Raw genomic sequence first — 14,270 nt, 5'->3', positions numbered from 1 at the left:
AGGCGGCTCTACACATGGACATCACCAGATGGTCAATATTGAAATCAGATGGATTATGTCCTTTGCAGCCAAAGATGGAGAAGCTCTATACAGTCAGTCAAAACAAGACCTGGAGCTGGCTGTGGCTCAGATCTTGCAAAATTTCGACTTAAATTGAAGAACGTAGGGGAAACCACTGAATCATTCAGGTATGACCTAAATCATATCCCTGATGAATATACAGTGGAGGTGACAAATAGATTTAAGGGATTCAACCTGATAGACAGAGTGCCTGAGGAACTATGGACGGAGGTCCGTAACATTGTTCAGGAGGCAGCAACTCAATCCATCCCAAAGAAAAAGAAATGCAAGAAAGCAAAGTGGCTGTCTGATGAGGCTTTACAAGTAGCTGAGGAAAGAAGGGAAGCGAAAAGCAAGGGAGAAAGGGGAAGATATATCCAACTGAATGCAGATTTCCAGAGAATAGCAAGGAGAGTCAAGAAGGCCTTCTTAAATGAACAATGCAAAGAAATCGAGGAAAACAACAGAATGGGAAAGACTAGAGATCTTTTCAAGACAATCGGAGATCTCAAGGGACCATTTTGTGCAAAGACGGGCATGATAAAGGACAAAGAAGGCAGGGACCTAACAGAAGCGGATGAGATTAAGAAGAGGTGGAAAGAATACACAGAAGAACTATACAGGAAAGATCTTAATGTCCCTGATAGCCATGATAGTGCGGTCACTGACCTTGAGCCGGACATCCTAGAGAGTGAAGTCAAGTAGGCCTTAGGAAGCATTACTAACAACAAAGCTAGCGGAGATGACGGTATTCCAGCTGAGCTATTTAAAAACCTAAAAGATGATGCTGTTACAGTGCTGCACTCAATATGCCAACAAATTTGGAACACTCAGCAGTGGTCACAAGACTGGAAAACGTCAGTTTACATTCCAGTTCCAAAGAACCACAATGCCAAAGAGTGTTCAAACTACCGCACAATTGCGCTCATTTCACATGACAGCAAGGTGATGCTCAAAATCCTACAAGCTAGGCTTCAGCAGCATGTGAACCGAGAACTACCGGAAGTACAAGCTGGGTTTCGAAGAGGCAGAGGAACTAGAGATCAAATCGCCAACATTCACTGGATCATGGAGAAAGCAAGAGAATTCCAGAAAAACATATTTCTGCTTCATTGACTACGCTAAAGCCTTTGATTGTGTGGATCACAACAAACTGTAGCAAATTCTTAAAGAGATGAGAGTACCAGACCACCTTACCTGTCTCCTGCGAAACCTGTATGAGTGTCCAGAAGCAACAGTAAGAACCGGACATGGAACAACCGATTGGTTCAAAATTGGGAAAGGAGTATGACAAGGCTGCATATTGTTGCCCTGCTTATTTAATTCATATGCAGAGTACATCATGAGAAATGCCAGGTTGGATGAATCACAGGTCAGAATTAAGATTGCTGGGAGAATTATCCACAACCTCAGATACGCAGACGATACCACCGTAATGGCAGAAAGCGAAGAGGATCTCAAGAACCTCTTGTTGAGGGTGAAAGTGGAGAGTGCAAAAGCTGGTTTGAAACTCAACATTAAAAAAACTAAGATCATGGCATCTGGCCCCATCACTTCCTGGCATATAGAAGGGGAAGAAATGGAAGCAGTGACAGATTTTACTTTCTTGGGCTCCAAGATCACCGCAGACGGTGACTGTAGCCATGAAATTAAAAGACGCTTGCTCCTTGGGAGGAAAGCTATGGCACACCTAGACAGCATAGTAAGAAGCGCAGACATCACCTTGCCGACAAAGGTCCGTCTAATCAAAGCTATGGTTTTCCTAGTAGTAATATATGGCTGTGAGAGCTGGACTATAAGGAAGGCTGAGCACCAAAGAATTGATGCTTTCAAACTGTGGTGCTGGAGAAGACTCTTACGAGTCCCGTGGACTGCAAGGAGGTCAAATCAGTCCATCCTCAAGGAAATCAACCCTGAGTGCTCATTGGAAGGACAGATACTGAAGCTGAAGCTCAAATATTTTGGCCACCTAATGCGAAGACAAAACTCCCTGGAAAAGACCCTGATGCTGGGAAAGACTGAAGGCAAAAGGAGAAGGGGACGGCAGAGGATGAGATGGCTAGATAGCGTCACCGATGCGATGAATATGAACTTGAGCACACTCCAGGAGAGAGTGGAGGATAGGAAGGCCTGGCATGCTATGGTCCATGGGGTCACGAAGAGTCAGACACGAGTTAACAACTCAGCAACAACAACAAGCAAGGAAGGGTCCCCACCATCGCTCTTGGTAATAGGTTCCATTGTTGAACTGGTCTTACCTTCAAGACTTTTCTCCTAATGTTCAGCCGTAATATACCCTTCTGTAACATAATCCCATTAGATCTAGTACTGTCCTTTGGTGCTGCAGAGAAAAAGGTTTTGTTCTTTTCTGTGTGGCATCCCTTCAGGTACTAGAAAGATTCTATCATGTTCCCCCTCCCGCCCAGCCTTCTCTTCCCCCGGCTAAACATACGCAGTTCCTTCGACATTTCTCATAGGACTTGTTCTTCATACTGCTGACCATCTTTCACTGCGGCTCTGAACTAATTTAAGTTTGCCAATATCCTTCTTAAAGTTCATTGCCCAGAACTGTATACAGTACTCCAGTTAAGGTCTGAGAAGTGCAGAACAAAGTGGAACAATTACTTCCTGTGACTTAGAAACTTGTTCATGAATGGAGTCTCAATTGGCCTTTTTTGAAGCCATATCACATTGCTGACTTGTGTTCAGTTTGTAGTCAACTACAATCCCAGGCTTGTTTTCACATACAGTATATTGCTGTAGTCAAACCAGGTATCCCCTGTTCTGCATTGAATTTTTTAAAGATGTTTTCTCCAATTGGCTAGTTTGCTTTTTATACGTACAGGTTTTATTATATTTATGTGTATTGTGAGTTGGCTTCAGTGTCCCTTGAAGCCAGAAAGACGGAGTAGAACTATTTTAATTATGTACATAAAAATCTGGGCCCAGCTATTCAGTTATGCGCTCTCTTCTCCTAGTACCCTCCCTCTCTGACATAACTCCCCTTCTCCTTTCACCACGATTAAGCAGACAATTTTGGACCCTGGTTTAAGAAACCCTGGCTTGCCCTAACTGCAGTAAATGTTGGGGCTGAAAGGGAACTTTTCTCCAGGAAAAACACAAACTGCAAAGAGGGAGCAGATTCTTGAGGCTAGGCCCCAATTTGTTAACAAGGTGTCATTGCATTACGTCTGCACTGACTCAGAGTAGCATCAACATTACTATAATGCAGTGAAATAGTTAAGAAGTACCTTCTCTGTGACCTAATAATGTTCAAAGCACGAATGCTTGAAATTCTAATCAATTGTTTTTACAAGGGGTTACATAGATGATTGACTCTTGATCGGGTTATCAAAGTATACTAGACACAAATGAGAAGTTTTCAGCAGAATTATGCTGTGCTGCCATCCATATATGCCACAATCAATATCCCTTTTATGGCAATATTACTGCCCTTACTGATGGATTATCTCTCTAAATACCAAAAAAGACATTAAAAAACATGGAAAATTTGAAAATGCATCTCTTAACAAAAAGGTTGTATGTCAAAATGTATGGGAATCATTTATTTATTTAAATTGCATATATACCACTTGATATATCATAAAGTTTCTAAGTGGTTTACATAAGAAATACATAAAATAAAATATAAAAACCAATATAAAAACAATATGAAATAATAAATACATCAAATGTTAGATTCAGATATTAAATTTAAACATTAAAATATTAATTGAGATAGATTTTACCAGATGTAAAGGCATTTTTCCAACACTGTACCTATATAACGGCAGCTGAGACAAAATCTATGAAGATAAATCATTTTCTCATATCTACAAAATCAAGTCCTGTTTTCTGTCAAATAAAGACTGACACCAGTGTTTTTCTGCATCTGTTCTGCCCACATTAGAAGCGAGTATCATCCTTTAGATATGTCCTGGGGCTGAAACGCCTTTATAAAATATGAAAAAAATGCTTTTTTTCCTCCATAATGGGAAGCTGAGGATGGCATCCAGCTGTCCATCTGCTTATGTATCGTGTTTGTAGTTTCCCTGGGGTTTTTAAATACAGTATATGGCAATCTGTTGTCATACAAATTCCATGATCAATGCTTATTTATGAAGCCTTGTGTAAATACCTTAGAATTGAGTCAAACAATATGCAAGTTATACAGAATGTTTTCTGAATATTGAAATGACACATCCCAGGAGACTGTTCAGTAGGATGTTGATTATGTTGTCTACATACAGAGAACCATTTCATATCTACCATGGCAAAAGAATTCTCCTGCATTTTAAAAATTAGATTGCTTTTTTTTTTTTTAGAATTTGGGAATTTTGCAAGTCTGATGAGGCAGCTTGTGTCTGACCTCATGAAGTACTCCAGAAACTAAAAAAATAAGTCTTTATTTGTTAAAGCTACAACTTCAGTTGTACAAGATGAGATGTGGGACTTGTATTTTTATAGACCTTACTATACTTCGTTTTTTTTCATGTTGGGTTAATTTCGATAAGCATCAAAATACTATTTTTAGGGTGCAATCCTAACTAGATAGGCAGCCGCCTCCAAACTCGGAGGCGACTGCCTATCCAAAGCAAGGCAGGAGAGGCACAGGGGGCGGGGGGATCACAGTAAAATACTGTGGTTTTAATGTTTTGTATATTTTGTATTGCTTTATTGTGTGCCCTTTGGTTTTAATTTTTGTGAACTGCCTAGAGAGCTTCGGCTATTGGGCGGTATAGAAATGAAATAAATAAATAAACCATTCCCTCCGTTCCTCTCCTGCCTTGCTCCTGCCTCCGAAAATGGCTGTCTAGCTGGGGGGGGGGGGGGGCTGACCGGGAAAGGAAGCTGCCATACGTATCATAGGATGTGTTGTACGCGCAGCTCCACTATCCCCGCCCCAGACCGCCCCCCAGCCCCACCCCTTTTTAGTTGCTCCGCGCTTCTCTTCTGAGCGTGGACAGCAGGGCTTCTCCGCGCTGCCTCTGAGCCAGCGTGGACAATGGGGGCAGTCAGTTTTCCAGGAATAGACCTCGGAGCACGGGCTCCGAGGTCGGTTCCCAAAAATGAGCATATCCTATGGCCCTCTAGACAGTGTCTAGTGGCCATAGGATTGCTCCCTTAATTGGGTAATACCAGGGTAGTATTTTTGCTTAGTCAGTGCTTGAATTCTTAAGGGAGAATGTTGCTATTTAATAATTTGCTGAAGCTAATTGTCTTTTTTCCACTTAAGGTGCAGTTGCTGTATGAACTAACAGATATAATGAGCAAGGTCTGGAATAAGATTCAAAGGAAAGGGATTCTGCATCAGTCTCTGGCCTATACAGAATCTGTTTCAGGACCTGCACCTCCTAGCTCCCCTGTAAAAAGTAGCGTTGGGACAGCTCCACCAGATACCAGCACATGTAGTCCATCTGCTGACTTGGGGACAACTACAGAGGTAATTAAAAATTATATTGGCATGTAATAGTGATCTGCTAGATAGCGGCTGGGCAAGTGACCAAATAGGTATCAAAAGGATAAAAAAGCAGGTAACTGAACATGGATAAAGATAATTTAATTTGTTAATTTAAAAAAATAGAAGTGAAAGCCAAGCTGGAGGAAGAGGGGAGAGGTGCACAAGCCTCTGCAGATAGCAGCTGGCCATTTATGACTGTGTCCATCTTATGGGATGGCATTCTTGTAGGTTTCAGATAATATTGCCTGACATTTTGAAATGTGAAGACACTTCTTTTCTCCCAGTTGTCACATCTCTTAATGCACAGGCTGCTTCAAGGATCAGAACTGTTTACTGAACAGTGGATTTGGAGCAGGAGCCCCACTGAGCTCAGTTAGTCCCTGCCAAACACTATTTTTAGAGGCAAGATGTAGCATTTTAAAAAGAGCTTGGTGTATTCCAATATACAGCACTGTCATCTCTTGCTCTGTCCCCAGAACCTGAGCTACTTGAGGAATTGGGAATTGGCACAGCTTAGAAGTTCATATGTAGAACTTCTCCCATATGCACTAATGTGGTGTGTCCTGAACATGACCACCAAAACTAAATGATTAGAGAACAGCAACACCTCATTACTAGCATTTTTATTGGGGTGGAGTTTCTTTGTTTTGGGTACTTACATTTCAGCACTCACTGTTTTAGCATTATCTAGCTTGCACATAACAATCAAATCTGGCCCAATAGGCTTCCATTAACACCTGTTTGTTTGTTACATTCAGGTCCCGCCTTTCCACCAAAAATGGCTCTCAAGGCGGCTAGTCAGTTGCTACCCTTCGTATGAGAATCTGTGTTGGAGAGCATTAATCACTTTGCTGTGCACTTTGATAGCAAAAACATACTACAGCACGCAATTCTCCAGCTGAGATTGTCAAAACTATTTAAGATCACAAGTGATTTTGTAATGCTTTGCTTAAGTAAGCCACATAAGCAACCTACATTTTCAGTCTTTCTTATGGCCTTCTGACTACAGGAGTGCTTCAGAATGTGAGGTATTTAGGAGACCCATGTGCCAGCCATTGAGGGAAGACAGGTTTTAAGTCCTTAACACTCAAAGGTGCGAAGCCTTGTGTATTACTCTTGAGAGTTTTGGGCCACATAATCATTTTATTCTTATATAAAAATCAGCTGACACAGTGCATCTGCCTGATTAATAGTCCAAATAAATTAAAGTTTATCAATTCAATAATGATCCTCATACCAAGCAAACTGTATTCCTTGCAGTAGCCTTGGGTCTGACGTTCTATCTCTGGGATTGCTGATCCCTTATCAGCTTATCCAGATGCTCTGAGGATACATCCACACAATCTTGAGATTGTAGGCTTTCTAATTCTAAGTACACCTTTTATATTACTTCGCTACATGGAGCTGTTATCTACTGTCTGTCCATCCCAAAGTAGTTTCAATGTTGGGGTTCATCTGGAGATTTTAAGGGAGGGATGGGTTTCAAGGGGAAGTGGTTGACATAAGCCTTATTTGAATTTCTAGGTCTGGACTGTGAAATAGCTTCACAGAACACATGAAAGCCACTTTTTAGTTTAGTAAGACTGGTGGTTTGCTTTAAAAAGTGGCAAAAAGGAAACTTTTCCTTGCTTTTTCTGGTTTCATCAAGATAAATATTAATAGCTGATATGGAACGCAAACACAAGATAAATGGATTCAAGATGGCTTCTCTTGTGCTAATGCTCTGCTTGGTACATAATTTGTTACTGCTAGGGAACATTCAGCTTCATGGGGAGCATTCTCTGGCTCCACTTGCAAACCGCTTGCATAAGTTGGTGGACGGAGTAGTTCTGCAGCTTCTAGAGCAGGGATGGGCAACTTGTGGATCTCCAGATGTTTTAGCCTACAACTCCAATCATCCCTGGTCAGTAAAGCCAGTGGTGAAGCATTCTGGGAGTTGTAAGCCAAAACATCTGAAGGGCCACAAGTTTTTAGACATAGTTTTTCCAAAGGAGACCTTTAGTAGTTGATCAGACACCTTTGATTCTGAGTGCAGGGAGATAGCCGCTTAGATTCAGAAGAGGAGCAGCCAGACCTGAGGGAGGCTTTTTCACAAGCCAGTTCAGATATGGGTAGGCGTGCTTCTCAGGTTACCAATTCCCAGCTGGCCGGGCACAAAGCTTCCGCCTTACCCCCTCTGTAAGAAACAGCAAGCAGGAGGAGGAGGGGCTTGAGGACTGTGACCTAAGAGACACGAGGCAGAGATGCAGAGCTAAGAGGGAAACATCAGGGGCAGAGCTCAGACAGTCGAACCAGTTAGCGATGCGTGAGAGGCTACACAGGGAAGCATCATGCGAGGGGTGGGACCTCCCTCCCTAAGTTAGCCTAGCCAGATCGCCGCCCTTTCAAACTGTGGGCAACTTTCCATTCCATCTGAATCCCCTGGAGGCATTCCTTTGTAGCCAGAGAGTCTTTGAGGATTTGCATCTGTAATAAACCTGTGAATAACGAATTAAAGGTGTGAGACTCAAGCCTCTCCTTTTGTGTGTTTTGTGAGAGCTTAAGGAAAGAGGGGCCCAAGGGATTGTGACAACCTTCCTCAAAAGGCCTGGGCAGCCAGAGCCACGGCCAGCATCTGTCCTACTTCCAAAATGGTCAATAGGGACTTCCCCTTAAGCTTCAAGAGTTGTGAGAACTGGGCAGTTTATCCTGGCTCAAAGTAAATTAATAGAGAATTACTTGTCATTGGGGTATTGGTCACGACACCTCTCACTTCCTATCCCCTTTCATGGTTTTATAATCCTTAGTCTGTAGTTCAAGGAAAATTTACATCCATTCTCTCTCTCTCTGTCTCTCTCTCTCACACGCACACAGACACACACGTGCCTCTCTCACATACATGGATTGGCTTGTCCCAGATCAATTCCTTGGCTTATAATGATTTGCCCAGCAACTACGCGTATCCCACCCAGCATTAAAGTACCTTACAAATAAAAAGGGCTTTGACCACACCAGAAGTTTCTTTTGGGTTATCTTTTGGGTTGCACCAGGATTTACTTGCAATAATAGGGGCTCTGATGGGAAGTAGTGGTAGGGATGCCAGTAGACTTGTCACTTTTGTCCCTTGAAAAGGCTGCAGTGGTGCCTGACTTGGACTTTTCCACCTTCCTTGCACATATTCAGTTCTGGTGGAGGACGTTACCGCACTTGTATAGCTCTGAAGTTGGTAAGCGGCAAGAGCAACAAGAGCTGCAGTTCCAAATTTGATCTCAGAAATTATTAAAGAAAAAAGTCCATACAAAAATAGATTACATTTAATTATCATAAATCAATATATCTGAATATTGTTTCTCAAAGATGATCAACATTTTCTTAGGAAGCAATCCTATGGCCACTAGACAGTGGCTAGACGGCCATAGGATATCTGGTTTTCTGGGAACTGACCTCCCTTCACTTCCGTGCTGCCTTGGAGGCAGCGTGGAACAGCCCCGTCCTCCACGCTCGCAAGAGGAGTGCAGAGCAGCCAAAAAGGGGCATTCCAGGGGGCATTCTGGGGCAGGGAGAGCCGAGCTTCGTGTGTGACACATCCAGTGTGTCATACAGTAGCCTCCTCCCCCGCTCAGCCCTCCCACGGCTAGACAGATGCAATCGGCTGTCTAGCCAAAAATGCAGGGCAGAAGTGCGGAAGGAATTATCCCCTCTGTGCTTCTCCTGCCCTGCGTTGGATAGGTGGCTGCCTCCGAGTTCGGAGGCAGCCGCCTATCTGAATAGGATTGCACCCTTAGTATGGTAAACAGTAACAATATAGGTAGACTCATTAAGCTGAAGAATTTATTTCTTCTGGATTTATAATATTTTAGTTAAGTTACAATTGCTGGAATTTGCTATGGTGTAACATTTCCTGGATGTATTTAGATTATTGTCATATCAGGGGACCACTTTGAAATTTGTTTCTGTTTTGTTTATACATCCCTTATAATTTACGTTTAAAGCCTTGAATGTTGTCAAATAAAAATATGCTGCACCCCATCTCCATTTGATTTTTTTTTTCTTTACTTCAGACATTTCACAATTAAAGCATACTACTTCTCTGCTGGGCCAGAATGATTATTTTGAAAGGCGTTTCCGTTCTTTCAAGTGTACTAGATTTACTATAAATGAATTGGGGGTAGAGGGGTGGGGTGGTATGTTTGTATTAAATAGCATATGAAGTATTTATTTATACTATCTGTAGATGATTTATACTTTTAAGCTGTGAATAATTCTTTTCATGCTGACAGGTTGATGGGGAGTGCTGCACTCTTGTGTGGGTAAAGTTATCAGGATTCCTGAATTGCAAACTGGGTGGTGGCGGAGATGGAAACATGAGTGAGAGGCTTAAGTACCAGGGCTTAGAAACAGTTAATCATTTTTACCACCCTTGCATTGGAGCAAAGGTAGTACAGACTACAACTGGCCACTTGTTACTGTTTACTTAAGTACAAACAGTTGAGGAAGTGTTTAGTCCTTGGGGAAGCTGTATGATTGAACAGAACGCAGAAGTTATTTTGATAAGGCAGACCAGTAATTTGCCCAAAACTCTGATCATCCTGGAGCTTTAATGCGGGCCAAGGATGAAGGCCTTATGTGTTTAGTTCTTCCAGATGAATAAAGATAAATTCTCCTAAGAAAAATAAACTCTGTATTTTGGGTCAATTTGCAAGAATTGGCAAAAGAATTAAATTGTGTATTTTAAGGCTTGGCATGAGGAGGGGTGGGAAAATAGTTCAGTCATCTAGATTCTGGCATTATTTCTATGGCTTTGGATGCAAAGTAGAAAATTAATGTGTAGATTTACTTAACTCAAAATAAAGTAGCATGAGAAATAGTTTCTTGTCAGAGTTTCTAACATTTTTATTGGAACTGTGCATTTCTAAAAATTTTAATTTTGTGTGTGTGTATTAGATATTGTAATGTGAAATTATTTCCCAACCTATCCAAAAGTATGCAGACAGCTTTCATTTTGATGACTGGAAGAGCTATTTTGGTCCCCATCTTGGGACCTTTTCTTACAATATTCTGGTGATTGCCTTCAAGAATACAAACTTAACCAGTTGGAAGCTGTTTGCGTGAAGGGTCTAACCACATGATTCAGGCAGGTCCAGTCATGCCAGCAAAATCCTTCTTTGAGGCAGTTTTTCTTGTGTGGCCAAAATTGCCTGAACCATGCGGAGAATGACTTATCTCCTTTACATATTACGTTTACACAACTAATCTCCCATACATTTATGTCTTTAGCAGCAATCACACCAACAGTAGTTTCTTAATTGTGCAGCACCCACTTCTTCCTGCAAGATATATGTACTTGTGGTAGTATCACCAATTTTTCCAGCATGGATTATGAGGAAATTTTGAGATGGAGATTCTTAGAGCTTATCTTCTTTGAGTTGAGGGTCTCCCCACCCATCCCTTTTCTCATATATGGTAATGAATGAGAAAAACAGTAAGCAATTCTTCCTTTATTAAAATCTTTCCACCAAATGGTTCTCAGATAGCTAATAGCAGTAATACAATAAAATATTTATTATAAAATACAGTAAAACAGCAATAACATACAAAAAAGTATAAAAACAGCCAGGTAAAACATCAGTAAAATAAATACAAATAAGCAGCTATAACCAATTACAGCATATTTGGTTTATGGGCTAAATGCCTGTCTAAATAAAAATGTTTTTGCTTGCTGGTGGAAAGTCATCAGGGACAGGGTTGGCTGGGCCCCCCTTGGCAAGAAGTTTCAGAGCCTGGGAACAACCAGCCACCAAGACTATTTTCTGCATTCTTCAAAAGTTAAATAGCATGATGCTCCATGCAGGGCCACATCTTACAGAGCACAAGACTGCTACTCTCACATCACTGCCTGAAATGGTTGCTTGAATGCATCCAAAAATACAATGATAGGGTTGCAGCAACAAAGCCTCCTTTTATTATGAAAAACTGAGTTGCATTTTACTTTTAGAAAGTGACTATTTATTTAAAAATAAATACTAGACTTGTTTTTATAAGCTCAAGAACCTCAGCTATTGCCTTTAAATTAAATTTAAAATAAATTTAAGTCTGGAAACCAGAACAATTAACAGAGCAATCCTATGGATCTCTACTCAGAAGTAAGTCCCATTGAGTTCAATGGCGCATAGTCCCAGGTAGATGGTTATAGGACTGCAGCCTGTGATTGTGAAGTATTGGAAATTTTTGTTGTCAGAGGATATCGAAATACTGAAAAACAAGATGTAACAACATCCAAGCATGTGATTAATGATGAGTTATAAGAACAGATTCAAACAACAATGAAGAACAGATTGCAACACTGAAGTTCAGCTACATTTTATATATGTACAAAAGAAATATATTCTGGAGTATTTTTCCAAGTTGTCTAGTGTTATTTTCAACCTTGTATTCTCCAGACTGCTTAAAAATCAAGCATTCCTGTTACTTTATATGTATAATTGACCTCTTAGTGAAGACATAAAGCTAACTCTGTTCATATGGTAAATTAAGTTTCATGGTGCAAAACCCCCCACATCTCCTAAAAGAGAGAATGAATTGCCTCTCTTGGGAAACATCTGCAAATCATAGTCATGGCAGCAATCATTACTGTAATCTTGCCAACCTAAATTCCACACGTTTTAGTAAAGGGAATTAATAATATACACTGAAAAACTCTTTCAGTGGTCTGTGCTAGTGTTATGTATTGTTTTATTTTGGAGAAAAACATGGAAAGGTGATTGATAAACCTGTAACATGAGAGAGATCCTCATAAACTTAGGACCAGTTCACATGGCCAGTTGAACTGGCAGTTACCAAGCTCATATTTTGATGCTTATGTCCGATGGATATGTAGTGCATTTTATCTGTGATAGCTTTTCTGTAGCAGTTGGTTTATACAGTTGGATATTATAATTTGATATTTTCTTCCAATTATATTTCCATAAGAAATATTGTCAGTTCACTTAATGTGTGTATTATTATAACCTATAAAGCCTTACACGGCTTGAGACCAAAATACCAGACAGAGCACCTTTCCTGACATGAACCTATCAGTATACTACGCTCAACATCTAAGGCCCTCCTCCAGCTGACTACACCGAGGGAAGCTCAGAAGATGGCGACAAGGGAGAGGGCCTTCTTGGTGGTGGCCCCCAAATTATGGAATGATCTCCCCAATGACACCCGCCTGGTGCCATCATCGTTATCTTTTTGGCACCAGTTTAAGACCTTTCTCTTCCCCCAGGCATTCAGCAGCATATAAGTTTTAATCAAACCTGGAATGTCTTATGGTTATGGTTGTTTTTGAGGTTGTTTGAAGTTGTTTTAGATATATGTTTCTTTTGTGTATATTGTCTGTTCATGTGTTTTTATGTAAATGGTTTTTAATCTCTGTATATATTTTTAATTTTTGTAAACTGCCCAGAGAGCTTTGGCTATTGGGCAGTATAGAAATATTATTATTATTAATAATAATAATAATAATAATAATAATATTGTTTGGCTGAGCATTTGAAACTGCTGGGAGGTTTGCTGTCATTTTAATAGGAATGCAGATTTGAGTCCTTTAAAGTTAAGCATTGGTGGGTAATTAAATACTTATTCTCTATGTGGACTGACTGGATATTTTTGATATGCATAAATTATGCTAGGATCCATGGATTTAATGAATGCAACCATAGGTAAAAATTGATCCTTAATTATTACCAAGCTGATTTTCTGTGAAGCAAAATCATCAATACATTCTGAATACTCAGTTTGAAGCATTTTCCCACACTTAAAAAAAAGTTTATTATAGTGCAAAGATATCTGTAGCTAAAGAAAAACAGATTTCTGTAGACAAAAGTTCTGTATCAAGGATTAAAGTTTGAAATGGCTGAATACCAAAGAATTTTTTAAAAATCCAATGTATAAGTATCCAGTTTTCCCATGGCTTTATGTTATTTTTCCTGTGAAATGTATTGTTTACTCTTAGGTTTGATCTATTGTTACAAAAATAAATTGTTTATGTAATTATGTCAATAGAAGCTGGTATATATGTGGAGGGCAGGAGAAGCCCTCTTTGCTTAACCCTCCCATACATATAGTCCCTGATCTAAAATTTGGCAGATCTAACTCTGAAAGTACTCAATATGTTCTGTAATCTTATTGCTTTCAAGCACATGGAGAATCACTGTTCTAATACTTTCCTCCTTCACTGATCCTGATTCATTTTTTTGGCTTCTGTTATGCATACCATTCTTTTGGGAGTGGGGAATCCTGGCTACCTTTGGAACCCATCCCAACAGATCACATGCATTCCAACTTGTTTCCAAAGGTTTATCAGAACTTTTAGAACGATACTTAATTTCAGAAAAGTGAAAATATGATCATGCATTGAGCTGGCTTATTATTATTATTACATTTCTATACACCCCATTGCTGAAGCTCTCTGGGCAGTTTACAAAGATTAAAAACCATTAAAATGCAATATTCACAGTTTAAAATCAGTTTACGTAAAAACATGCAGACAGTACATACAGGGACAACATGCTGAATATCTAAAACAACATTAAGCAATCATCCATGACCATAAGAGAAATCCAGGACCTGATTAAACTCATCATATGCTGCCAAATGTGTGGGAAACGAGAAAGGTCTTGACCTGGTGGCGAAAAGATAACAATGTTGGCAACAGGTGGCCCTTGTTGGGGAGATCATTCCATAATTGGGGGGGCCACCACTGAGAAAGTCCTCTCCCTTGTTGCTG

The 14,270-nt window shown here is 40.3% G+C and overlaps 1 protein-coding gene across 13 annotated transcripts in view; it reads left to right on the top strand.

Moving 5' to 3' along the window:
• The window catches only part of VPS13B (vacuolar protein sorting 13 homolog B), a 623,510-nt gene that overhangs the window by 302,562 nt on the left and 306,678 nt on the right, over positions 1–14,270 (top strand). For all 13 annotated transcript variants that reach the window (XM_084849024.1, XM_084849023.1, XM_084849026.1 and 10 more), the window contains one exon: positions 5,297–5,503. In XM_084849024.1, coding sequence (XP_084705150.1) covers positions 5,297–5,503 — 207 coding nt within the window. The remainder of the gene's footprint in view (positions 1–5,296; positions 5,504–14,270) is intronic.

This window comes from Heloderma suspectum, chromosome 4, assembly GCF_057233095.1.
Source record: "Heloderma suspectum isolate Gila_16-S chromosome 4, 16-S_ref, whole genome shotgun sequence".
Classification (NCBI taxonomy): Eukaryota; Metazoa; Chordata; class Lepidosauria; order Squamata; family Helodermatidae; genus Heloderma; species Heloderma suspectum.
This window is presented reverse-complemented; position numbering and strand designations above follow the sequence as displayed.